This window comes from Diplotaxodon limnothrissa, linkage group LG18 (assembly GCF_057381915.1).
Source record: "Diplotaxodon limnothrissa isolate DT_005_m linkage group LG18, D_limnothrissa_male_GT1.1, whole genome shotgun sequence".
Taxonomy (NCBI): domain Eukaryota; kingdom Metazoa; phylum Chordata; class Actinopteri; order Cichliformes; family Cichlidae; genus Diplotaxodon; species Diplotaxodon limnothrissa.
In genome coordinates this window covers 549,054-573,141 of record NC_140613.1, presented here as the reverse complement: position 1 = coordinate 573,141, position 24,088 = coordinate 549,054, and the positions used below count along the sequence as shown (strand labels likewise).

The 24,088-nt window shown below is 52.0% G+C and overlaps 3 protein-coding genes across 4 annotated transcripts; 1 reads left to right on the top strand and 2 right to left on the bottom strand.

Annotated features, from left to right (window-relative positions):
* Positions 1-2,236: 2,236 nt before the first annotated feature.
* On the bottom strand, positions 2,237-5,276 carry LOC146612708 (dual specificity protein phosphatase 18). 2 transcript variants are annotated; one of them, XM_085377523.1, is made up of 2 exons: positions 5,247-5,276; positions 2,237-3,107 (listed from the first exon to the last, which is right to left on the bottom strand). In XM_085377523.1, the coding sequence occupies exon 2, from the start codon at positions 3,102-3,104 to the stop codon at positions 2,496-2,498; it is 609 nt and encodes a 202-aa protein (XP_085233649.1). In that variant the 5' UTR covers positions 3,105-3,107; positions 5,247-5,276; the 3' UTR covers positions 2,237-2,495. The 2 variants fall into 2 exon arrangements, with proteins under 2 accessions (XP_085233649.1, XP_085233650.1); XM_085377524.1 differs by having other exon boundaries at positions 2,237-3,104; positions 5,247-5,266.
* Positions 5,277-5,813: 537 nt separating this feature from the next.
* On the top strand, positions 5,814-6,709 carry sft2d3 (SFT2 domain containing 3). Its single transcript, XM_085377515.1, has one exon. The coding sequence runs from the start codon at positions 5,818-5,820 to the stop codon at positions 6,490-6,492; it is 675 nt and encodes a 224-aa protein (XP_085233641.1). The 5' UTR covers positions 5,814-5,817; the 3' UTR covers positions 6,493-6,709.
* A 1,037-nt stretch (positions 6,710-7,746) lies between these two features.
* wdr33 (WD repeat domain 33) lies at positions 7,747-23,662 on the bottom strand. The gene is made up of 21 exons (XM_085377381.1): positions 23,472-23,662; positions 19,460-19,677; positions 19,305-19,373; positions 19,021-19,125; positions 18,828-18,923; positions 18,549-18,700; positions 13,050-13,147; positions 12,842-12,968; positions 12,514-12,668; positions 12,355-12,433; positions 11,961-12,071; positions 11,661-11,755; positions 11,491-11,577; positions 11,085-11,224; positions 10,841-10,996; positions 9,650-10,408; positions 9,510-9,567; positions 9,079-9,397; positions 8,760-8,920; positions 8,432-8,611; positions 7,747-8,308 (listed from the first exon to the last, which is right to left on the bottom strand). Exons 2-21 carry the CDS (start codon positions 19,661-19,663, stop codon positions 8,175-8,177), a joined length of 3,285 nt encoding a protein of 1,094 aa, XP_085233507.1. The 5' UTR covers positions 19,664-19,677; positions 23,472-23,662; the 3' UTR covers positions 7,747-8,174.
* Between the last annotated feature and the right edge of the window lie 426 nt (positions 23,663-24,088).

Genomic DNA, 24,088 nt, shown 5'->3' with positions numbered 1-24,088 from the left:
ATGGAGCTCGCTCCCTCACCTCTGCTCTCAGCTCCAGCAGAGCTGTGAGAGAGGAGCTGCTCCTCGTCTCCTCCTGGTTCACTGTGCTCTCCTTCCTCAGCAGCAGTCACCATAAAGGTACCAGGCTCCTCCTTCAGTCCCAGCTGCTCTCCCTCCTGACTGCTGCACAGTTCCTCCTGTTCCTCTTTAATCTGTGGAGGTTCTGGTTCCTCCTGGTCCACACTGGAGCTCCTCTCCTGGTTCCAGAGACAACCTCCTCCTCCTCACAGACCTGCTGCTGTGGGACGTCTGGAACAAAAAAGACATAAAAAAAACAAAAAACATGAAATTTACAAATCTGATGCCAAAAAATTTTGAGAAGTTTTCATTGAAGTCTTTGATAGAGAGGATCAGATGTGTGTTTGAAGCCAAATTCAAATTATTCAAGATCGGACACGATGGTCTATACTCGCCCCAGAGGTGGGAAAGTCACCTTGTTATGCAGTAAAGTAGACAGGCTGGATGCAGCGTACCTGAGAACAAGAACACTTTGTCAAAATAGAAGAAAATATACACAATACAGGGCAGAAGAAATGTTATTTAAACATGTTCGTACTGGTGTATCGATAAGTCTTCTGATGCTTTTTTGTTGTTGTTTTGTTGTGTACGTCTTTGTGTCACTGTACCTGTGAGATATAAGAACCAACATCTGCCAGGAAAAAGTCCCACAGTGCCTCTGTGAGGGTTTTTATTTTTGTTAGTACAAGAGGACGCATAGTCTTTTCTAATCTTATACGTTTTTTATTACATTTATTTCATACTTTTACATTTGAACAGAATCATCATTAGACTCAAAGCCAGAACAACACATAGTCAATGCTGGTGGTGCTGAGGTGGGCTCAGCAGGGCCCGGGGCCATGTGTCAGCTTGGTCAGGAGTGAGGAGGAGTGAAAATGTAAACATGAAGAGGGAAACCGGCCGGGAGAAAGTGAGAAGAACTGAGCATGCTCAGAGACCTGCTCCAGTTGTGTGCGAGGATCCAGGTGTGTGCAGGGATCCAGGTGTGTGCGGGGATCCAGGTGTGTGCAGGGACCGAGGTGTGTGCAGGGACCCAGGTGTGTGCAGGGATCCAGGTGTGTGCGGGGACCGAGGTGTGTGCGGGGATCCAGGTGTGTGCAGGGACCCAGGTGTGTGCGGGGACTGAGGTGTGTGCGGGGACTGAGGTGTGTGCGGGGAACCAGGTGTGTGCGGGATCCAGGTGTGCGCAGGGATCCAGGTGTGTGCAGGGACCGAGGTGTGTGCGGGCACTGAGGTGTGTGCGGGGACTGAGGTGTGTGCGGGGACTGAGGTGTGTGCGGGGATCCAGGTGTGTGCGGGGACTGAGGTGTGTGCGGGGACTGAGGTGTGTGCGGGGATCCAGGTGTGTGCGGGGATCCAGGTGTGTGCGGGATCCAGGTGTGCGCAGGGATCCAGGTGTGTGCAGGGACCGAGTTGTGTGCGGGGATCCAGGTGTGTGCGGGGATCCAGGTGTGTGCAGGGATCCAGGTGTGTGCGGGGACCGAGGTGTGTGCGGGGACCGAGGTGTGTGCGGGGACTGAGGTGTGTGCGGGGATCCAGGTGTGTGCGGGGACCGAGGTGTGTGCGGGATCCAGGTGTGCGCAGGGATCCAGGTGTGTGCAGGGACCGAGGTGTGTGCGGGGACTGAGGTGTGTGCGGGGACCGAGGTGTGTGCGGGGACCGAGGTGTGTGCGGGGACTGAGGTGTGTGCGGGGATCCAGGTGTGTGCGGGATCCAGGTGTGCGCAGGGATCCAGGTGTGTGCAGGGGCCGAGGTGTGTGCGGGGACCGAGGTGTGTGCGGGGATCCAGGTGTGTGCGGGGACCGAGGTGTGTGCGGGGATCCAGGTGTGTGCGGGGACCGAGGTGTGTGCGGGGATCCAGGTGTGTGCGGGGACCGAGGTGTGTGCGGGGATCCAGGTGTGCGCAGAGGCCGAGGTGTGTGCGGGGATCCAGGTGTGTGCGGGATCCAGGTGTGCGCAGGGATCCAGGTGTGTGCAGGGACCGAGGTGTGTGCGGGGATCCAGGTGTGCGCAGGGATCCAGGTGTGTGCAGGGACCGAGGTGTGTGCGGGGATCCAGGTGTGTGCGGGGACCGAGGTGTGTGCGGGGATCCAGGTGTGCGCAGGGGCCGAGGTGTGTGCGGGGATCCAGGTGTGTGCGGGATCCAGGTGTGCGCAGGGATCCAGGTGTGCGCGGGGACCGAGGTGTGTGCGGGGATCCAGGTGTGCGCAGGGGCCGAGGTGTGTGCGAGGATCCAGGTGTGTGCGGGATCCAGGTGTGCGCAGGGATCCAGGTGTGCGCAGGGACCGAGGTGTGTGCGGGGATCCAGGTGTGCGCAGGGGCCGAGGTGTGTGCGGGGATCCAGGTGTGTGCGGGATCCAGGTGTGCGCAGGGATCCAGGTGTGTGCAGGGACCGAGGTGTGCGCAGGGATCCCTCTGAGGATCCAGGTGTTTGAATTTCAGACTTTGATGGTTTTGGATCCCCTCCTGGATCTGTTTGCTGATGATGTCACCTGAGCACGTGACATCAGCGGTGACCTGGGCACCAGTGTTAGCAGGCCCGTCTGCTGCTGAGACCTGGCCAGCCGCGGTGTCCCAGGCGGCGTCCTGGGTGGCGGCTCTGGGGCCACCCTGACGGTGTTCCTCCCGTACAGCCTCTTCTCGTACTGCAACAGCTGCTCCCAAAAGCCGGCGTTCAGCCGGATGTAGGGCCGGCTCTCCTGGACCCAGTGGTGTGCCCGCCGCAGCGTCACGCCCCTGTAGCGCATCAGGTACGCCATCACCAGTGCTGGAGAGCGGCTCATCCCGGCAGCACAGTGCACCAGCGTCCCACCGCCACAGTTACCATGGATACGCTTAGCCACCCAGTCAAAGTAATCCCCGAGGCGGGCGCTCGGCAGGTCGGAGACAGGGACCCGCAGGCACTCCACCCCTGGGTAGGCGGGGCAGGCGTGGCTCAGTGTGGCATTGACAATCAGAGTGATGCCTTTCTTCAACACCAGTCCTGCGTTCAGAGGGGCGTCGGCCCCACTGAGAAACAGGGTGGGGGTAATCTGAGAGACCGCCATCTGCTGGAGACACAGAGAGACATTACTGCAGCTCAGAGCGGTGAATTCACGCCTGCACTGGCCAATCACAGAACAGCACACATGTGAATGCACTCACACCTCCATTGAAGCACAAATGAAACACAGACATCAGCCTCCAACTCTAAAACACCAGCAGCTGCAGTTCCTCTGACGTCCAGCAGGGACAGCACTGACTTAGTCGCCATAGTCTCCGTGTTAAAATAAACACGCTTACGGCTGATCTCAAACAAACACCTGTACGAGGGAAGGATGTTTTTAAAACTCACCTGCCTGTAGTATTAGCTCATTGGAGCCCAGACCCATTTATACTTTCAGGAAAACTTGCAATATGGCTGCTGTGAGGTTACAGAACAAACAGACCATACAAGAAGGATTCTGATTGGATTAGCAGGTATGTGTGCGTGTCTGTGTGATGCTGGTTCCGATTAGGGGTGGGTTTTTATAATCAATTTATCGATTAAAATCGATTCTGGCTTGGATAACGTAAAATCGATTCATTAAAATCCTGAATCGCTTTTTTAATATAAACTTATTTTGTCTGGAATACCAGAATCTCTGGTGAAATCTCACAAAATTTCAACAACCACCAAACAGTTAAGACAGTAAATGAGAGCAGGAACACGGATTCTGCACATAGACTTAAACACACAGCGCGACCCGCGGATCAGAATCAGTGAGATGTCGCCTTTCTCACGGTCGGGGCTGAAAGCCGACGGGTCGCTGACTCTGATCTGTCGGCGGGTCGAGCTTTGTGTTTACGCCCTTTATGTGCTGATTCTAAAGCTGTTAGTTTGATGTCTCTCCAAACAATATTGACCGAACCAGCAGCAAAAGAAGATCCGAACTAAGCTTCACATAAACATCGTCATGAATTCACTCTGACTTTTGCTGTTTTGCTTCCACCATGATGCACAGCTCTCTCTCTCTCTCTGTACTTCAAGATCAGTTTCCCGTCTAAAAATCTGTTTTCTGCATTGTTCGCTTGCTTGTTACGCACAAGTCTACCGTTCTTACAGGCTGTCAGCTGTTGTTTTTTTCCCCTTTTACATTCTTCCAAAAAGAAAACCTCATTTCTGCTGTTCAACAGATCCGACAGTGAGTGGTTCCTGTTACTCATCCAGTCTGAGAAAGCACTGGTTAAAGTGTTTGTGTATTTATTGGTTTATTTTAAGTAATTGTGTTTTATGTATATTATGGTTTTATATTTTTACAAATGCTTTATATACTTATTTATATACATATATATATTTAATAGTTTATACCTTGTGTTGGGGAGGGGGGGTGTTTCTGTCTTGTTTTTATGGACATGAAGTCTGCCAATAAAGATTGAATTGATTGAATACTGAACAAATGTAAACTTTTTAAAATTATTCAAAATGCAAAACGCTTAGCTGTGTCTCTAACAAAACCGCTGTAACGTCAGAGGTGATGTTCATATGTTCATTAATGATTTTCTTTCGTTTTTGATGTACTGCAGAATATTTTTATAAAATCCAGAACAGGAAAATCACCTCCATGTTTGTCTGTGTTTTATCTTCAGCTACTTTGACACAAAGGCCTCTGCTGTGATGCTCACACCTGTGATAAAGTCTTGCGTGTGTCAGCTTCCTTTTTATTGATACAAAAATATGTAAATGTACTGATCTGAATTTCTGACTGTCAAAATTTCCCAGATTTAAATCGAATCGTGGATCGAATCGATTCTAGAAATCAGTGACGATACCCAGCCCTAGTTCCGATGTTTAAAGGATTCTGGGTCACAGGATGTAATAAGAAATAATCTGAAGTCATATTTATTTAACCAAACAGAGGAACGGCGTGTGAGAAAGTCCACCCCTGCTACTTCCTGAGGGATCGGACTGTTTACACTTGTTGTTCTCACTCTCGCCAACGCAGTCAGACGACAGCACTGACGTCACACCTGCTGGTGCGAGCTGCACTTTGATGTTGTCCTTTCATCAGTTTGCTGTCACCTGTACAGACGTTTTTATGACAGACGTATGCAGGAGCACATGATACAGAACTCAGTTATGGACTCTACTGCTTCCTGTTTTGGCTTTTTGTTAAATAAATCATGACTGTTGCATTTAAATGGGTTTAGATGTGTGTCATGTGTGTTACCTGCTGCCCGGTGGTCCTCTGACTGCTGCTCTGAGTGACACACACACCCTAGATGGCTGTGTGTGTCAGTCCTTCAGCCAATCATCTGAAGGGTTAATTTTAGTACAACAGCTGAAAACGTCCTGAAGTCATGTGACTGAAGAGGAGAAATCAGACTCCAGCACACACACACCATCATAATGAGTGTGAATTTATCACTAAGAGCAGTTTGATTGACAGCTGCTGATATGGCCCTGAAGGCTTCACTGATGTTGAAATAAGAGTGTTTGACTTGATTATATAAACTTTCCCCCACACTGGGGGAATTCCCTTTTCACCGCAGTTTAATTTTATTTATTTAAATCTAATTTTCGTTCTCTCTCTCTCGGACTCCCGGCCTTTGCTTCGGTTTGATCCGGTGACGTCACAAAGCCCGTCACGTGTCTCCCTCTGCCGGTGAACTCCGGGCAGGTGCAGTTCTATTTCTGACCTCCGGGAGGCCGCGACTCGCTGAGCTGCAGGGAGACTCGGAGAGCAACCAGCGAAGAAGAAAAAGTATTTTGCTAGCAGTTAGCCTGTTAGCCGGGCCGTCATGGCAGACCTGAACCGACAGCTCCAGGAGTACCTGTCTCAGTCCAAAGGCGGCGGCGCAAAGACCATCTCCCAGTCCGGCTCCAGCACCGCGGTGGACCTGGGCGACCCGGAGCCCGTCCCGGGAAGCTGGTTCGGCCGGTGGTCCAGCCCGTGGTCCGCCAGCACTTCCGGACAGAGCTCGGGCGGAAGCGGCGGCTTGTCGTGGCCGTGGTCGGCCGAACCGGATCCCTGCCTGCCGGGCATGAGCCGCCGCCAGCGGCTGCTGGCCTTCGGCGTGTGCGTGTCGTTTTCCGCACTCTGCTTCGGTTTGTCGGCGCTGTATGCCCCGCTGCTGCTGCTCTACGCCCGCAAGTTCGCGCTACTCTGGTCGCTTGGCTCGGTGTTCGCCATCGCGGCTGCCGCGGTGCTCCGCGGGCCCAGCAGGCTGGCCGCTGGCCTCCCTACCTCCCCCGGAGCCGCCGTGTACCTGTGTGCTCTCGGTGGTACCTTGTACGCGGCGCTGAGCCTCCACAGCACCGTGCTGACCGCCCTGGGCGCCGCCCTGCAGGTCGCCGTCATCGCCGGCTGCCTGGTGTCGCTGCTACCCGGAGGCAGCGCCGGGATCCGCTTCATGGGGGGCATGGCGGCGTCCGCCATCAGGAGGACCGTCACCGGGAAGACCATGCCGATCTGACCGGGACCCGGGCATCCGGGGGGGGGGGGGGGGTTGCTGTGGAATGTCCAGGGTCCGGATTAACGTCAAGACTTTCCTCTGATTATTGACTGCTGATGGCTTACTGCAGAGGAACACTGAACCCTGAACTTTGACCTGCAGGACTCATGAGAACACTAAAGCCTGACCTTTGACCTGCAGCAGGGCCAGGCTGCTGGTGATGAACTGAGGACCAAACAAAGACTAAAAACTGAATTTCCCTCTGATGCAGGTGTTTTGTGTTTTTTAAAATAAATGTGATTTAAGTTTGACACAGAGATTAAAAACAACCTGAACATCTGTCTGGCTTCATATGTTTTATTTTCTAAACATGTGGCACATTGTAGTCTGACCACATCAGGGGGTGAAGATGATGATGTTGTGACGTGAGCCACCTGTAGATTCAGCAGAGGTCTTTGAACGCATCATCACAGGAAGTTCCTGTGTGAGGGGTCAGAGGTCACGGCCTGATAGCCACAGTGTTCAGTTGGAGGGCAATGTAAATTTCAGCAGCACATTATGAAACTAATGATGAAACTGACATCACAGAGAAAACAAAGGAGGCGACTGAACGCAGCGAGGCTTTGGTTAATGAACCTGAAGGGAAAAAACTTCAGCTGTGTTAAAGTGAGGCGTCAAGTCTCTTTAGTACGTTTAAACTAAACCACAGCAGGTTCCACTGAATTTTAAGGAGATTAAACTCTGACGAGCTTAGTCTGAGACCTGCAAACTGTTTAATGATCAGTGCTGTTTGACGTGGAGCTCTGATTATCACCACACTGCTCCTGGAGGAAGTCGTGCGAGGTGGTTTTTTACACTCACTAAGAGGTTCTACACCGACTCGCCGAAACCGAAGAGTCCACGTGAAACCAGGATGAGGACAGACTTTAAGGTCCATTTGTGTCTCCAGGAACGTGACGGCCCTCAGGTGAGGCTCTGCGTCCACCTGTGCGTCCTTCAGGTGAAGACTGCAGTCGGCTGCACATGAGCTTCTCTGAAGGTCAGGTGACGCTCCCGGGGTACAAACTTTATTCAGTAATTACACAGTGAGGTTACATATCAAACAGGAAATGAAACGTTCAGCTATGATTAATGATGAGCCAGATTCAGCCCTGAACGCAGGGAAGGACCTGACGTCCTGTAACAGGTGCTCACCTGTACGAGATCAGCGATGAACCACCTGACACAAGCATGGCCGCACCGCGCTATCAAAACCACCCCAACAAAATCCTTTTAAATAAAGTTTCACAGCTGGTTTCTAATGTTCAGGGGAAGCCTCAGAGATTCTTAGAGTTCTGAGCACTGAGCTGGAGCACCACAGGAAAAACTTTATTCAAACACAACAAAACAGACAAATGCCGCCCCCCCCCCCGTGCACAGGTGGAGTCGCTGTGACGAGTTTGAAGTGTGAATCTTTATTGTCCACCTCAGTGAAAACACAAACATAGAAATCTGTTACAAAAGGACAAACGCTGCAGACGAGGTGAATAAAAGACGCCGGTACAGTCTCTGCAGCACCAATCACGAGCCAGAACAGGCCTCAGCCTGTCACATGACCACTAGTCCAGCAGGAAGCCCTGCCCTCAGTCTGTGCAGGGACCAGCAGGGGGATGACCAGAGGAGAGGAGGATCATGGGACTTTTGTTCTTCTTCTTTCTCTAAGACTACCGGCTCCGGCCCCCCCTTGGTGCTCCTCTGGGTGGCGGTCCTCCTCTCCTGGGGCCTCCTACGGGGCCCCAACCGCCCCGCCCACCTCGACCAGACGGGCCATAACCGCCATCCTCCCTCTGCGGGCGACCTGCTCGACAACACAGAGCGGGATGAGGATTCATTTTTAAAACATTTAAATATCAGCTCAAAAGCTGTTTTTTAAAAAGGTGAGAGTGTTACAGCAGAGCAAAACTGAAAACACGTCGCTCACCTCCGTCGGGTCGCTCTGACTCGTGTTCTCGCGGGTCGCCGGTTCCTGGGCCATCCTGCCACGGACGCTTGCGGGGGGGAAGCGACGCCATGTCCATCCCCTGCATGGAGGAGGGGCGCTCTCGACCGGTCGGAGTCGACCCGTCGTGCATCTGCTGCCCGTCCCGATAACCATCGTGACCTACAGACAGGAAGAGGCACCGCCACAATAAGAGTTCAGCCTCAGCTGCAGGTTTTCTGGACTGTGTGGACTCGGACCTGATTCTGGCGTTCCTGAGCCTGCAGTAAGAGGGACTCAGCAGCAGGGGGCACGCCAGAACCAGACTCACCTCCTCCTCTGGGCGGAACACCTCCTCGAGGCGGCCTCCCGTGGCCTCCGGAGTCCCAGCTTCGACCCATCTCCTCAGGGCCATCGAAACCTTCCTCCTGGCCGCCGTAGTCATCGGGGTAACCTCGACCGCCAGGCCGGCCTGGGCCGCCTCCTCTGTACCTGAAACAGTCCAAGGCCACACTCTGAGGTGCTGGAACAAACTCATCAGGAAACGATTCTCAGAGATCAGGTGAGCACGAGACGCCCCCTGCTGGACTTCAGGCACAGTGCATGACCCTACAACCATCGTTGATTACAGTCTGTGATCAGGGACTCACCTGTCATCTCTCCGTCCTCTAAAGCCTTCCCCACCGAACCGCTCATCGGGTCCCCAGTTCCCTGCACTCCCTCCTCCTCGGTGTCCTGCCCCCCTGTGGCCGCCGCCGCCGCCTCCTCCTCCTCCTCCCCCCTGATATCCTGGTCCTGGCCTCCAGCCTTCCTCTCTGCTGTGGAAATCCTGGCCTCCGTCAAAGTCCTGCGACCCATGTCGGCCCTGCTGGTTGTCTCCCCAGTATGACCCTGAGCCCTGGTCTGGTGCCCCTGGGCCCTGCCGGTCCGGAGGGCCCATGTGGTGGCTTGGAGGTGGCCCTCGAGGGTCTGATGAATAAAAGGAGTCAACAGTGACTGTTAGGACTCAAGAAGGCAAAATACACCAGAGCCCCGAACAGGAGCCCTGAGAATAGCCACATCTGACTCAGGACAGTTTTACCTTTGTTGTTTGGCCCCTGCTGCCCCATCCCATGCATCATGGGCCCCGAGTTCTGACCCTGCAGAGACCACATAAAGTCAGCGTCAGTCTGTCACACACAGGGCTGATTGTGGACCAGCCAAACATCTACAGGAGCTCACCTGGTGCTGCATGTACGGGGGTCCCTGCATGTTTCCTGGCGGCCCCTGCATGTTTCCGTGGGGGCCCTGCATGTTAACAGGGGGCCCCTGCATGTTTCCATGGGGTCCTTGCATGTTACCAGGGGGCCCCTGCATGTTTCCTGGAGGTCCGTGCATCCCTCCTGGGGGCCCCTGCATGTTGCCCATGCCATAGTTGTTGGGCATGTTCCCATGTGTCCTTGGTGGGGGCCCCATCATCCCCCCCTGCATAGAACTCTGGGGGCCCATCAGGTTCCCTTGAGGTGGCATCATGGCCCCCTGAGGTGGGGGTCCTTGAGGATCTCTTGGACCCATTCCTCGAGGGGGTGGGCCCATCATGCCACCAGGGGGCCCCTGCATCCCTCTGGGTCCCATACCATGGGACCCCTGGGGGCCCATGTTTCTTGGGGGGCCGGGATGTCTCTGGATACCTTGGGGCCCCTGCATGTCCGGTGGCCCCATCATGCTCTGAGGGGGCCCCTGGTGAGACTGGGGTCCAGAGGGTGGGCCCATCTGTCCAGGGCCCATAAATGTAGGCTGCATGCCTCCAGGGCCCATTGGGGGGCCCATGGTGTTGGACATCTGTTGAGGAGGCATGTTTGGAGGACAGCCCTGCTGACCAGGAGGCATGGAGCCCCCGGGACCGCCGGGGCCCGGGAAGGGGGGCATCGAGCCCTGTCCCTGTGGGGGGCCCATGTTGCCATCCGTGTTCATCTGGTTCATTCTGTCCATCTTCATTTGCTGCAGAGAGAAAAAACAATCAGGGTGAGGAAGCAGACGTGAGGTTTCATTAAGGCTTCAGTGTTCCTACGAAGGTCTCATAGCCGCTCTGATCGTCTATCGATGCGTTTGCATGGCAACAAAAGGAATTCTCACACTTTCCTAAAACAAGCTGAGACACGTTAGTGATCGAGGACGCGTAAAGGAGGCTTCGGGTCACCGTGGAAACGGGACCACAGTGGCAAGAACAGACGCTGTTCAGCTTCTGGAGTAAAACCAAATGTTGAAGGTGACGAGCGTTCACAACAAAGCTAAAGAAACACGGTTAACGCTTCACGTTTCCGAGGCGCAGCGGGTGTTTTTTCTCCGTGGGATTAATCAGGTTGAGCTACAGCTGAACTCTAACGATCGGAGTGGAATGGGCAATCGGCCGGCGGCGGCAGACGCGCTCACCTCCAGCAGCATGGGGTTGGTGTACTGCAGAGCCGCCATCTCCTGCTCGATCTCCGCCTGAGTCTTCTTCTTCATCTCCACTTTCTGCTCCACCTTCCTGTCTTTGGACAGATCTCCAGAAGGAGGCATCACCGGCACTTTGTTCTCCGCCCAGGCCTGTGAGGAGAGAGACATTTGCATTCAGTGTGCCGACGACCGCGCCTTCAGGAGGCGGAGTTTAAAGTGCGGCGAGTTGACTGCTCACTTGTTGGAACTGCGCAGGGATCGGTTTGGCGTACGGGACTTTCTTCTGAGGGACCTTCTTAGCGTCTTTGCCCATGACCTCGTCCACGCCCCAGTCCAGCCCAGGGATGGACATCTCCACCTCAGGATCCGCCTCTTTACCTGTGGACAGAGTCACACCTGTGTGAGGAAGAGAGTTGCGCCCGTGCTCCCTGTTCAGCCGCTTCTGTCCTCTGAGACGTTGAGTCAGCGGTGAGCCGTTTCCTGAGCGTGAGCCTCATCTGCAGTCCGAGGAGTGAACCTCTGACTGCCAACGCTCAGGGAAAACGAACCACGACTTACAAACAGAACCTCGTTTATTCTGAAACAACGTCTGGCTCCTCCTGCAGCAGCACAAACAATGTCTCGTTCACGGAGGTCAGACTTACTGCTCTGCTCTTGCTCCATGGCCGCCTTCAGCTGCTCGGGGATGCCCATCCCGGGGATGGCGGCGATGCTGTTTGGCTCCACGTCGTCTGAAAATAAAAGAGCGCAGTGGAATCAGCTGAGGACAGAAAAACCTGCAAACGCCGACAGTCGTTTGTCCTCCACGGCTCACCGTACTCCACGCCGTCCTCCGACATCCCAGGCAGCAGGTTCAGGTTGTAACGGTCTCTCATCTTATCGCCCGGCCGGTTCCTCGTCCAGAACTTGCTGAGAAGGTTAAAGACAGAAGACTTTAGAGAGCAACTCTAGGAATCAGCCTCCATGTTTCCCCAGCAGGCGGTCCTGGTTCTGCTGAGGAGCCAGGACCGCCTGCTGGTTCTGAACCAGGACAACCATCAGCAGCTGCACTCCAACATGGAGGAGGAGGAGAGGCAGCCAGAAAGATGAAGACCATGGCGAGGTGTGCGAGTACCTGGTGTGGTCGTTGGAGCCGGAGCACAGGATGTGACCCAGTGGGTGCCAGGCCAGACTCCAGATCATCCCCTCGTGAGCCATCTCCATCCCCCCGACCTCCTTCTCCACCCTGACAACACCAACGGAGACAATTGTTTTGCAGAAGGTCGTGATGCTGTGTGATGCTATTACTCCGGTTTAGTAACCTGAGCACACCTGCTTCTGCTTTATAGACTTCTAACTGCTGAGGCCACGCCCACACAGATTTGTTGGCCAATCATGCAGAATGATACTCAATACCTCAGGTTAAACATGGATGCGATGTGTGGGACCATCCAATTTGGTGAGAACAGAGAGAGTGTATTAAAAATGGCAGGAGCGAGTGGGCGTGGCCTACACTGGTCTCGTCATACCCTGCGTGCCAGAAGAGCAGCGACCCGTCGGAGCCTCCGCTGGCGAACAGGCCTTCATGGACAGGATGCCACGCCACCGCTGAAAAAACAGAGAGAGCAGTGTGAGAATGGGGGCGGGGCCAGACGTTAACATGCAGGTTAAGCGTGCCCCACCCTCACCTGTGGCCTCCTTCTTGTGTCCCCTGAACACCTGTAGCTCCTCCTTCAGGTTCCTGATGTCAAACAGCTTGCACAGGTGGTCACGTGACGCTGTCAGCAGCCAGTTACCATTCAGGTTCCACTTCACCTCCATCACCGTGTTTTTGTGGGCGTGGCTGATGAGAGACACACCTGTCAGATTGTGCTCATAGAAATTCCTATTTTATATTAATGTTGTTTTTTCGACTTCAGTCTTTGTTCTCGTTTCAGCGATAACGCCTCAGTTTATCATCTACGCGTCCTAAACACACCATCAGGCTCAGAGGTCAGAGGTCAGCGGGGGACTCACAGTGTAGCCAGACTCTGTCCCGTCTTTGGGTCCCAGAACTTGATTGGCTGCTGGCTGTCCTTGCTGCCCGACACCACCAGGCCTTTGGTGGGGTGCCAGTCGACACACTTTACATCAGCACCGTGACCTGAGACACACACACACACGGGTGAGGACTACATGACAGCAAGGGGCGGAGCTGAAGGGCCTCTGATTGTTCGGTTCCTACCTCTGAGGATTCGCTCTTCGTGGCAGCGCAGGAAGTCCCAGATCCGCACCGTGCCGTCATCTGAGCAGGTGGCGAATTTATTATCGGTCGGAGAGAAACTAAAGATAAAGAAGAGGGGAGGAGTCACAAACCTGTCTGCCAGCAACCAATCACAGATCAGACTCATCAATAATGCGACACAGAGAAACATCCAGGAGCCCCTCAGGTCAGAGGTCACAATTTTCTAACCAATTCATCATCAGCTTTACCCTTCATGAGCCATCGCGGGGCGCCGCACCACAACTTGAGAACCACAGCTAACAGTCACCTGAGACTGGTCACATGACTCATGTGGGAAGAGGAGCTGGGGGTGGGCGCTCAGGAGAGTGGAGGTGATCAATCAGCTGATCAATCAGCGCTCAGCGTTTCTGGTTCTACGTCGGGATTATTAACCACCCAGCAGGAAGTACTCTGTGTACTGCAGTAAAAGTACTCACAGGGGAGTCTGCCACAGCCTCGTGCTCACCTGGGCAACGCTGAATAAATGACATCATGCTCGCCGACCCAACAACGTGCCGCTGAACTCTGACATCACATCCTTTCTAAACCACGCCGTGACTTCCCAACACTCACTGCTTGCGGTTTCTGTTCCCATCATGCATCTGGTCTAATGAACAGCAGTTTGGGAGCAGATAAAGGAAAAGAGGAGAGCTGTGATTGGTCGGTTACAGAGGCTGAGAGTGACAGCTTAATTACAGCGACGCCACGCGCAGCTGGACGAGAAACGTAGCGTTTAAACTCCTGTTGTCACGGCAGCTGTTTGATTTACATCGTGTTGAGCTGAGCGACGTCAGCGACGACCTTCAGCAGACGCGTCAACGTTTAAATTAACGTTTAAAAAAAACTCTTCCCGCCTCCTGTGGAAGACCTGAACTCTTAGGTTCGTCTGTCGGGTACGACGGAGCGCGACGACCACGTGAAGAATATTATCGACCATTTTCAGGAGAAAGTCTAAACGTGCAGGTTCCAGCACCTCGTGTAGGTGAGTCAGTGAAACAGACTGATCGGCTGTCCTGTGAAACAACATCCATCCTGTTTACTGTAACCATGACAACCTCACATCTGTCCACGACCAGCTGTTTTTGTGCAAACCTACTCATCCACGTTTGAGTCTGAGCTGCTTTCTGCAGCCTCCTTATGAGCCAATCATTTCCTTCTTTTAATAAAACAGACTGAAGCACGAGCTCACTGACGCGTTTGTCTCAGTTCGCTCAGGACCCAAAAGTCTACGACTGAACCTGAACGCCTCACTGCTGCTGACGAGCCTGGACACAAACATCACCACATCTGGATATCTGAGGTTTCTTATCCAAGTACTGTACTGGAGTAACAGTACTCAGTTACTCTTCATCTGCAGGTTTTACAGGCTGAACTGCTCCTCCTCCTCTGAGGAGCTCAAACAGCTCCACCTGCTGGATGCTGAGTGACACTGCACAGGGCTCAGGCGTGGAGGACACAGCTGAGCCTGGACAGTGATCAGGGATCAGTGGGTGATCTGCCTCCATCTTCAAGTTTCTGGGCACCCACGTCTCCGCTGAGCTCACCTGGACCCACGACACCATCGCCCTGGTAAAGAAGGCCCAGCAGCAGCTGCACGTCCTCTGTGTCCTGAGGAAGAATAACCTGGACCAGGAGCTGCTGCTGGCCTGCTCCTCGGCATGCTCTCCTCCTGCCTGGTGTTTGGTCCTCGGGGGCCACGACTGAGAACAGGAAGGCTGCACAGACGCTCATTTACACCTCCCCTGGAGGCCATCCCCAGATCCTCCTGTCTCAGGTAAACCAGGGCCATCACAGGAGACCCCGCCCACTACCCGTTTGACCTGCTGCCCTGTGGTTGGAGCCTCAGGTCAATCAGATCCCACACCTCCACACTCACTAACAGCTTCTTCCCCTGGGCCATCCTGACTGTTTAGGCAGAATCCCCCCCCCCCCATCTGAGCTGTGACCCTCATCACTCAGCCCACTCCCACACACAGACTATTCACACCAAGTCTGTTCTGCCAGCACTTTGACCTCCACTGTTCCTGCCGTCTACTTTGCTCCTGCACAGTGGAGCACACATAACGTCATTGTACAACAACAATAAAGGGCCATTCTAGTCTATTCTATTCTGCCTCCATTGTTGGTATTTGGATAAGATAACCTCCATTAGTCCTACGCGTGGGAACTTTGTTACAGCTCTGAAACGCTCATGCAGAGAACCCAGACCAGCCGAGTGCACCCGCAGCAGCCCTGACATCACACTCGGCTCACGGAGCTCGTCGTTCCTGTAAAGTGCTGCTTCAGGTTGAACGTGATAAATCTGTGAGCTCGGGTCCACGCGTTCCTGTTGGTGAAAAGCGTTTCTGAAACACGTCTGGGTTAAACACGAGTGCGCCGGGACGATGAAGACACCTGACTTCAGATTTAAGAAGTGAGCCTCGACCTTATGTGAGGCCGATCCAGGACCAGGACCTGCTCCTCCTGAAACATGGCTCAACAGTTAAACCAGGAACGGAGGTTTCTGGACCAAGTCCAGGTCACCGGCATCACTGCCACCACAGGTATGGCACATGATCGCAGCAGCAGGTGAAGGAAGGCTTTATAAAAGGTGGGCGTTCAGTTGGTGACACGCCGACGGAGGATTTCAAACCTATGGCGACATCAGCAAACGCACCGCAGACAGCGAGAGTGACCTAAAACCAGACACACGTCCATCTGACGTCCCGCTCAGACGTCTCAGCACCCTGACCCGGCTGAGTCACCACCGTCGGCCATCCTCAGACTGAAACGACCTCGCTGCACAAATCTGTATCACTCACTTTAATCTTTGACCATTCACGCTCAACTTCACCCTCCAGCTTAGAGTTTCATCATAGATGACCCCGTGACCCTCCTGCAGTACCATCAGTGCCCAGCAGAGGGCCTCGGTCTTCTTTCTGTGTGTCGGAGCTCTGAAGATGAGCACTGTACGTTTGCACATCGATTACATGTGACAGGTGGAGCTTAAAAATAAAAATACCCTGCTGCCTCTCTCCGTGCGTAACACTTTGTTCTGGAATTCTTTTTTCCACTTGACTGTCCTTCCTGATCACACTGGCTGCATTTCCACATTAACATTAATATATGATTAGAAACTCCTGGACAGCAGCCCACTCAGAGACTCGGCTGTAACTTGAAGGTTAAGGAGCTTCAGGTGGGACCAGACACAGCGAGCTGGTCTGCAGGCGGTGCACAGCAGCTGCTCAGGTGGCAGGAACTGGGATCAGCTGATGGTCACGAGAATAAAGCGCATGAAATACACGAGCGCACGTATGCCACAATCGTCCTAAACTGCACAGGGAGCCATGGTTACGATGTCCACCACCTGCCCCGCCCACTCCCGCGTATAATGAGCAGGCTGCAAGGCTCCGAGGTTATTAAGACAGAGTTAAAGAGGAGCTTTGACAGAAGATTTAATCTGTGAAGAATAAAATTACATTATGAAATACTAAAGTGCTTCGTCTCATAACCAACAGCTGGTGAGGGGGTGGAGGGGCGGGGCATTCAGGTTGGACTTGTAAGACCTCAGGGCGACTGCTGTTGAAATTATGTGCTCTATAAATAAACCTGAATTCTGCACAAACGACTGTTTAGCAGAGCCAATCGGAGAGCAGGTAACGCCTTCGCTTCAGCGCAGAGGACGAGCCGTTTGTCGGCCTCACAAATAGGAGAAGAACTTAAGCTGAGCTCTGAAGACTAAAAACATCATTTATGTTTGACTCGCTTTGGTTTTGGCACCATTTAAAGTCTCTGCTGAAGTTTAGAGAGGTCACTCTCATCATGTTTAAACCGTCTGAACTCCACATGACCTCAGACACATTTTACCCATGGGCCCAGTTCCTGTGCTAAGCTAGGCTAGCAGTTTCTAGTTTTTTTCAGCTCATTTGTGAGGCTGGAGCTCAGCCTAGCTTAGCATGAACACGAGGAACAACAAAGGCTGAAGCGAGTCAGCAGCAGGTGGTTGTTCAGTTGTAAACCCCGTGTGAACCACATTTAAACACATTTACGGTGGTGCAATGAGGTGGTGAATAAGACTTAACAACAGCTGTCCTGAGGTGAACATTGTTTAGTTTGAGTGAGCAACGGACCAATCATCCTCTGCTGTGTAAAACTCTAATTTAAACATAACCAATCAAACGCTGTGACATCATCGTGTCTTGATGCATGCTCAATCTTCCAGGTAAGGAAAGTTGATTCTGTTCATTGGACGCTTTCAGTGCAGACGCATGTCGGCGTGGTCATCGAGTGTCGGCTGACTGCAGATTTCCTTATAAACAGCACATCTGCACAATGACTGACACTCGCCCCTCTGACTAGCAATGGGCGGTGAGGTCACCTTCATGATCGTTAATATGCAAATTAACCTCACCATTGACCAACGAACATATCACTGATCATGAAACCTGCAGTCAGCTGATACTGAAGAAGTCACCTGATGATGATGAAACGTTTCTGCAACTGAAAATGTACAGATGAACAGAATCAACGTTTCAGGATGACGTCGCTGTTTTTAATGTGCAGCTGGAAATGTAAACAGACCAATCAATAACATCAACTCAGAATCACTGACAGGCTGAAGGAACTGGACCCAATCTGAGCCGGTCTCCAAGGAGGCTAAATGAGCATGGTGTCCCTCGCACGTACAAGTTCGTGTTTTATTTAGCCGCTGAGCTAAGCTAGGCTAAGCTTCCTTGTGGACTTGCCTCGGACTAATAACTACAGTTCTACAACTGCACTGCTGGAGAAACCAGTGGATTGTGGGTAACGTAGTCCTGCCCTGACTCTAAAAGGACAAAGCTCTTTGGCCAAATGTTCCTGGTATTGTCAACATAGACGGTGGACAGAGTAACAGGAACACCTGCAGAGGACTCAGGAGTGGCACACCTGATGACATCACTCTGTACAGGTGTTCCTGCTGGGGGTCAAAGTTTAGCTTGCTGGTCCCAGCCTCTCCCTCAGCCTGACTAACCAGAACCAAACGGTCCTGCTGTGTGACGTCATTTGTACCCTGATGATGTAACAAACTGGAAGGACGACTGCCCAGCTGCATTATGGGAAACGTAGGATCCCTGTGTTTAAGGTGCAGACTTTGAGTTCAAACCTTTATTTAAACAGCTACAGTTTACTTTATTGATCCCTCCTCAAACTTTATTGGAGCCTTTATTGATCTCCTCTCCACCGACAGCACGGGGCGCGCCCGGAGCAGATAATCAATGTGATCACTTTATTTGTGTACACAGATAACAGCTCATTTGCCACAGAAGGTAGAATATGAACAACAGATCACTGCAGTGTTGCAACAGCACACGCTTACATCTGTCATTACTCGACCACAACAAACACAAAATGTGGCGAGAGCGGAGGTGGCGCCCCCGTGTGGCCGACAGCGTGCAGCACAGACTGGCCAGAACTACAGAGAATGGGAGATTGGGTATAAACCTGGCTTCTCTAATCGCCTCCTTGTGAGCCTGGAACATCTTCACGTTGTTCATGTTGGACTGCCAGTACTTCACGTAGCCGCCGTGGTCGGCCGTCAGCATCCACATGTCGTTGTGAGACCAGGTCATGGCCCGGACCGGACTATCGTGTGCCTGCAGGGGGAGGACGGAGAGGGGGGGCGTTAGGGACGAGTGAAGCCTGCTGAGACTTAAAGGTGTGATTCAGACCCTCCTGTCCAAACCAGTCTTAACTGGGAAGGACAGTGGGACGGCTGGTTACCTGTAAAATGGTCTCGAAGTTGAAGGTGAGTCCGTTCCACAGAGTAAACTCCCCGCTGGAGGCTCCGGTCACCAGGCGGCGGCCCTCGGGAGTCCACTGGAGACAGACAGGAAGCACAAACAGTCACGCCTCAAACGGCCACAACACACATCCCTATGCCACAAACAGGTGAGCAGGAAGTGATGCGGCTCACCCTGATGACGAACACGGGACACTTGACTTTGTTGGTGGAGGTTCGCACGAACTTGGTGGTGACGGCGTTCATCGGGTTACTCAACATGCCAATGGGAGGAACGAGCTGCGGGCGAGACGAGAGCGAGAAATTTCAGACTCGTATCAGGTGAAAACAAACTCGTGCTGCGCAAACAGAGCCGTGCTGCACAGCAGGCGTGTGCTGTGGGCGGGAGCTCCTGTATGACACGTGTGCTGGGTGTAACAGAGGGTCGGGGCTGCCACGCCCCCTGCTGGCAGACTCACGTCGTTGTAGAATCCTGCGTCGGGCTGGATGGCCCTGAAGTCTCGGTGGTCTCGCTGCCACAAACGGTTCTGCAGAGAAAGAAAAGACAGCGTGACGCCTGAAACCCGATCACATGCTACACGGCGTGCTTAGCATTAGCTTTACAGGTGTGCACCTCCAGGTATCTGATGACGGACGGGTTATAGTCGATGGTCTTGCGGTTCACGGCCTTCCTCATGCGCTTGCCATCAAAGGTGAGCTGCTGCATGGCCTGCTGCTGGGCGAAGTCCGGCCTCTTGTAGAACACCTGCCGCGGCGCCTGGTGCTGGAAACGCGGCATATGGAAGAAGCGCTGCGGTGAGCCCACGTCCGTCGCCATGGCGACCGGTTAACCTGCAGACGGAGGGCAGAGAGACTGCGGTTAGCTCGTTTTCGCAAGGGAGGAGCAAACAGTCTGTTCCTGTTGTAGCGCCAGGAAGACGCAAACACTTTAAGCTCCTCCCCCAAATAAGAGTCACCGGGACCAGCTTTTCAAAAGTTGGAGGGGCTCGTGAGAACGAAACAAAAAATGAACTTCAAAAAGAATTTTACAGCAAAAAAACAACTGAATTTAACCTTCAAAACAGACAAACGCAGGGCGCCGCGAGGTCTTAATCTATGTCTGTCCTGGATTAAGACACGCCTTCGTGCTGTTACCAGGTGATGTCACCAACATAAACGTCATTATTTTAGACATGGACAAAAACAACCTGCCTCAGTTTCTCCAGTAATCGTGTGAAACACCAGAGAAGGTGGACCACAGCTCAAACCTCAGCCCCGACCCCTGAACTGTGCTTATTACAGCAGCAACAACAGCAGGGCGCCAACGCGTCATAGTTCCTGTCAGACGTGCAACACCTGCGAAGGTCAGGTGTTTGAACTGGCCCACATTCAGCTAACCTCAGAGTGACGCCCACCCGCAGTCTGATAGACAGGCCACAGACAGACATGTTCACCTGACGTCCTCACATGTCACCAGACTGCAACAGTAACAGCATCACAGCGTGCCTGCAGCGTGCCTGCAGCATGCTTCACGTCCACGTCTTTACGGCAGCCTCTGAGCCGTCTGTACGATCACACCAGCGCCACATTAACATTTTAACAAACAGACAACGTCACAGTAAGGCTAGCGCCCAGACTCAAAAACACAGAAGAAGACCGTTAACCTAGGGCTGCTCAATTAATCGAATTTTAATCACGATTACGATCTGGGCTTTCAACGATCATTAAAAATGACGGAGCCGATTATTAGCCCCTCCCTCATTTATCCGCGACACCTTAAAGGCCGGTCCGTGAAAATATTGTCGGGCATAAACCGTCCGTGGCGCAAAAAAGGTTGGAGACCGCTGATTAAGAGGACCCGAGGGAAGCTCGGAAAGCTAAGCAGAAGTTATTTGGAGAGTGACTGCCGTTGGTTGAAAAGAGAGTTTAAAAAACTTCAGTGGTGTTGCACACTATTTTATATTATTTTTTAAAGTCATTGTTAACCCTTTAAAGCCGGTCAGAGCAGCACGCTCCGTTTTGTGTAACTATTTTTAAATCCCTGTAGAACCTGAACCGCGTAAGCTAGCGCAATAATTTGTTTTGCATATGAAACCGGAGGAGTTGTACTTACATCTGATGCCATCAGCTTGTCCTCGGTCACGGTTTCCTTCCACATAAAGCTTTGCAAAAATTGCATAAAAAGCGCTTGCAGCAACAAAAACATAATATTCCAGAAACACGCTTTGCCGATCCGATCAGCTGTTCGTAACACTTCCCACAGTGAAACAGACGTCAGCGCGAACTATCGCATGTCCGCCATTTCCTGCTCGAAACCGGAAGTGACGTCATTTTCGCAGAAATTGTAGTTTTTTTACTCGTAGGCCTTAAAAGCCTGTACTGGTGTTTTTATAAGTCATGTTTGACTTTTCTGAATAGTTTCTGGGATGCTTAGAACTCAAATTGCACAGCTGGAAATATTTTATTTTGATGCACCTGCTGTTTTCTTTGCAAATTTGCATCATAGGATTGTTTTTTTGTTTTTCCTGCAGTGTATAAAAATTAATGTATCTCCAAAATAAAACTATGAAGACACTCAAAATAAATTTCCTGTTGTTGTAAACTATTTTTTGCAACTTTTTTGTATTTAAAGTTTTGAGGGATAAACCTCTTAAATTTCTCAAAGTAGAAATATATGTAAAAAAAACCCAAAAACGATTTTCAATTTTTTTTGTAGTTTATTGCACTTTTTTGCAATTAATGTAGTTACTATGGACTTAATGCAGACATATTATTAAAATATGGGCTGTAACAGTTGTATAGCAACTTGAAATGCTCCCACAAATGGCACTACAACATGTAAAAATATAATATAAGCTCTGGCGGACTTGGTTCTATAGTAGGTCTTAAGGGTTAAATAAATATCGTCAAATAATCGAGATCTCAATTTCAGTGAAAATAATCGTGATTATCATTTTTGCCATAATCGAGCAGCCCTACGTTAACCCCTGCCAAGCTGCGCGTGCCACAGTCAAAGCAGAGCTGCTGAAATGCTCACAGGAAACAGGAAGTTCAGGGAAACTAAGGTCACAGAATCCCGGGAAAACTCCCCGGAGCATTCGGCCTCATCCAGCTGCGAAGCTCTCAGAAGCCCTCGGACCGGGATCGCTCGCTCGCTGCGAATGACAGACGGCAGCTTCCAGAAAACCCCAGACTTTGGTTGCCTAGGTTACGGTCTAACGTTTTTATCAGCAGTATCCTGTGCTCTCATTGGTAGTTGCTTCTGTCCCATGAGTTTTTCATGGCCCGCCCACTTCGCACCAACAGCAGTGATTTCAATGGTCACCACTGTCAAATTTGCACTCATGTTGGCACCAGTGTGGACGCAGCCAAAGTGTTTGTCCCCCTCAGTTGAACCTGCTCATCCACAGCCAATCACATCATTCTCTGTGCTGTGAATGAATCAGTCCTGCTGACTCCTCGTCTCATTCTCATACCTGCTGGAGGCCAAAACAGTCCAACTGTGATAAGAGCCGGACGTTGGCCAGGCTGGATGCAGGCTTTGATCCCTCTGTAAGCACATCAGTCCCAGGTTCTAAGACTAAACTGTGCTGTAAAATAATGGAGATATCCTGGAGTCACAGATCATCATCATCCAACTGCTCCCCTCGGCTTCTCCACAACAGATCATCTGCCTCCATCTCCTCCTATCTCAGGGTCCTCCTCCATCACACCAACCCTCTGCACGTCCTCCTTCACTACATCCATGAAGCTCCTCTGAGGTCTGCTCCTGCCTGTAACACGTACTCTCCCCACAGATCTCAAACACACCAGTCCACAGAGCCTCCTGCACCACCCTCACAGCTACTCTACGCCATCTGTAGTCCACTATTGTAACTTTAAAAGTTAGAGCAAACAATGCTGACTGTATATGCAGGTAGTTCATTTAATATTTATAAATGAATCAGACGCATGTTTACACAGCAGGTGAGCATATACACTCTCACTGACCTGTTTTTATCTGCATTTACAACTGGCCTTTCTGCTGCTACATGAAGGAACCTGAACAGTACACCTGACAGGTAACCTGCTCCTGCCTGCCGTGGAGGAGCCGAACACTGCAGTGATTTCAGCCCGAGTCATCATCCTACCCGCAGGCTGTGGACTTTGAGGAGCAGCTGCAAATGTTCAGGAGAAACGCGGTTTAAATAAACTTTACTAACCATGAACGCTGTGAAGCGATCGCAGTGTGGAGGAGCTGATGGTATCACATGTCGGCACACACGGACTCCTGCAGTGAGAGCCAGCCACCGAAACCACCTGAGGAACGCGGACACCTCACAGAACACCTGACGCTGACCTGCGGTGAAAACCCGCCGCAGGCTCGGGGTGGGGTTATCCCGGATTTAAACACAGCGGTTCCGGCTGCAGCTGGGCTAACGCGGCTAACTCGGCTAATAGTGCTAGCGGGTGCTAACCGTTAGCACGCGCCTCCGGGAAAACGCTCCGTGGGACTCGTGAGCCTCGGCGCGGATACAGGTGGGATTAAGACGGTGAGGTGAGCCTAGCCCGCGCAGGTGTGCCAGGTGCGCGCGGACGCCTGCAGGACGGGGTTAAATGGCGGCTCGGAGCGGAACAACAAGGCGCCACTGCGCTCATGAACTCACCGACAGTCTCCGCAGCAGGTGGGTAGGTAACTAGCGCGCGCTCAAGGAGCGCCGCGGGGCTTCGTGAAGTGGTTCTCCTCAGGAGCACGAGCGTCTCGGACTGCACTCAGTTCGGATCGAAGCACGTTTGCTTGCTTCAACCTCCACCAGACTCCATCATGACGCTCCGTCTTCTTCTCGGATTCTGCTGAACGGCATGCCGGGAAATTTTCGTAACGCGCAAAGGATTCTGGGATACTGAGTTTTACCTTCGGCCATTTTCTGAACGCTTTTTTTTTTATTAGTGTGAATGCTTGAAAAGCATTCACAGTATTGTTCTTCTAATCTTTATTATTATTATTAGTGTGAATGCTTGAAAAGCATTCACAGTATTGTTATTCTAATCTTTATTATTATTAGTGTGAATGCTTGAAAAGCATTCACAGTATTGTTCTTCTAATCTTTATTATTATTGTGTGGATGCTTTAAGCATCCACACTATTGAGTTCCTGTTTCTCTTTATTCTTTATACTTTATTCTAGTTGCTTCCGTACACTTTTCGCCGTTTAACTACTTCCACAATTTTTGTGCTATTTTCACCGTTCAAACTTTAAACTATTCAGCTATTTTTGCTAATT

What these genes read in the sequence shown, in the direction of transcription:
- LOC146612708 (XM_085377523.1), bottom strand. Translation starts at nt 3,104, where the DNA reads ATGGCGGTCTCTCAGATTACCCCCACCCTGTTTCTCAGTGGGGCCGAC.
- sft2d3 (XM_085377515.1), top strand. Translation starts at nt 5,818, where the DNA reads ATGGCAGACCTGAACCGACAGCTCCAGGAGTACCTGTCTCAGTCCAAA.
- wdr33 (XM_085377381.1), bottom strand. Translation starts at nt 19,663, where the DNA reads ATGGCGACGGACGTGGGCTCACCGCAGCGCTTCTTCCATATGCCGCGT. An exon ending in ACACAAGAAGGAGGCCACAG is followed by an intron (nt 12,434 to 12,513) that starts GTGAGGGTGGGG and finishes CTGTTTTTTCAG; the next exon opens with CGGTGGCGTGGCATCCTGTC. An exon ending in AGAGGACGGAGAGATGACAG is followed by an intron (nt 8,921 to 9,078) that starts GTGAGTCCCTGA and finishes GGACTGTTTCAG; the next exon opens with GTACAGAGGAGGCGGCCCAG.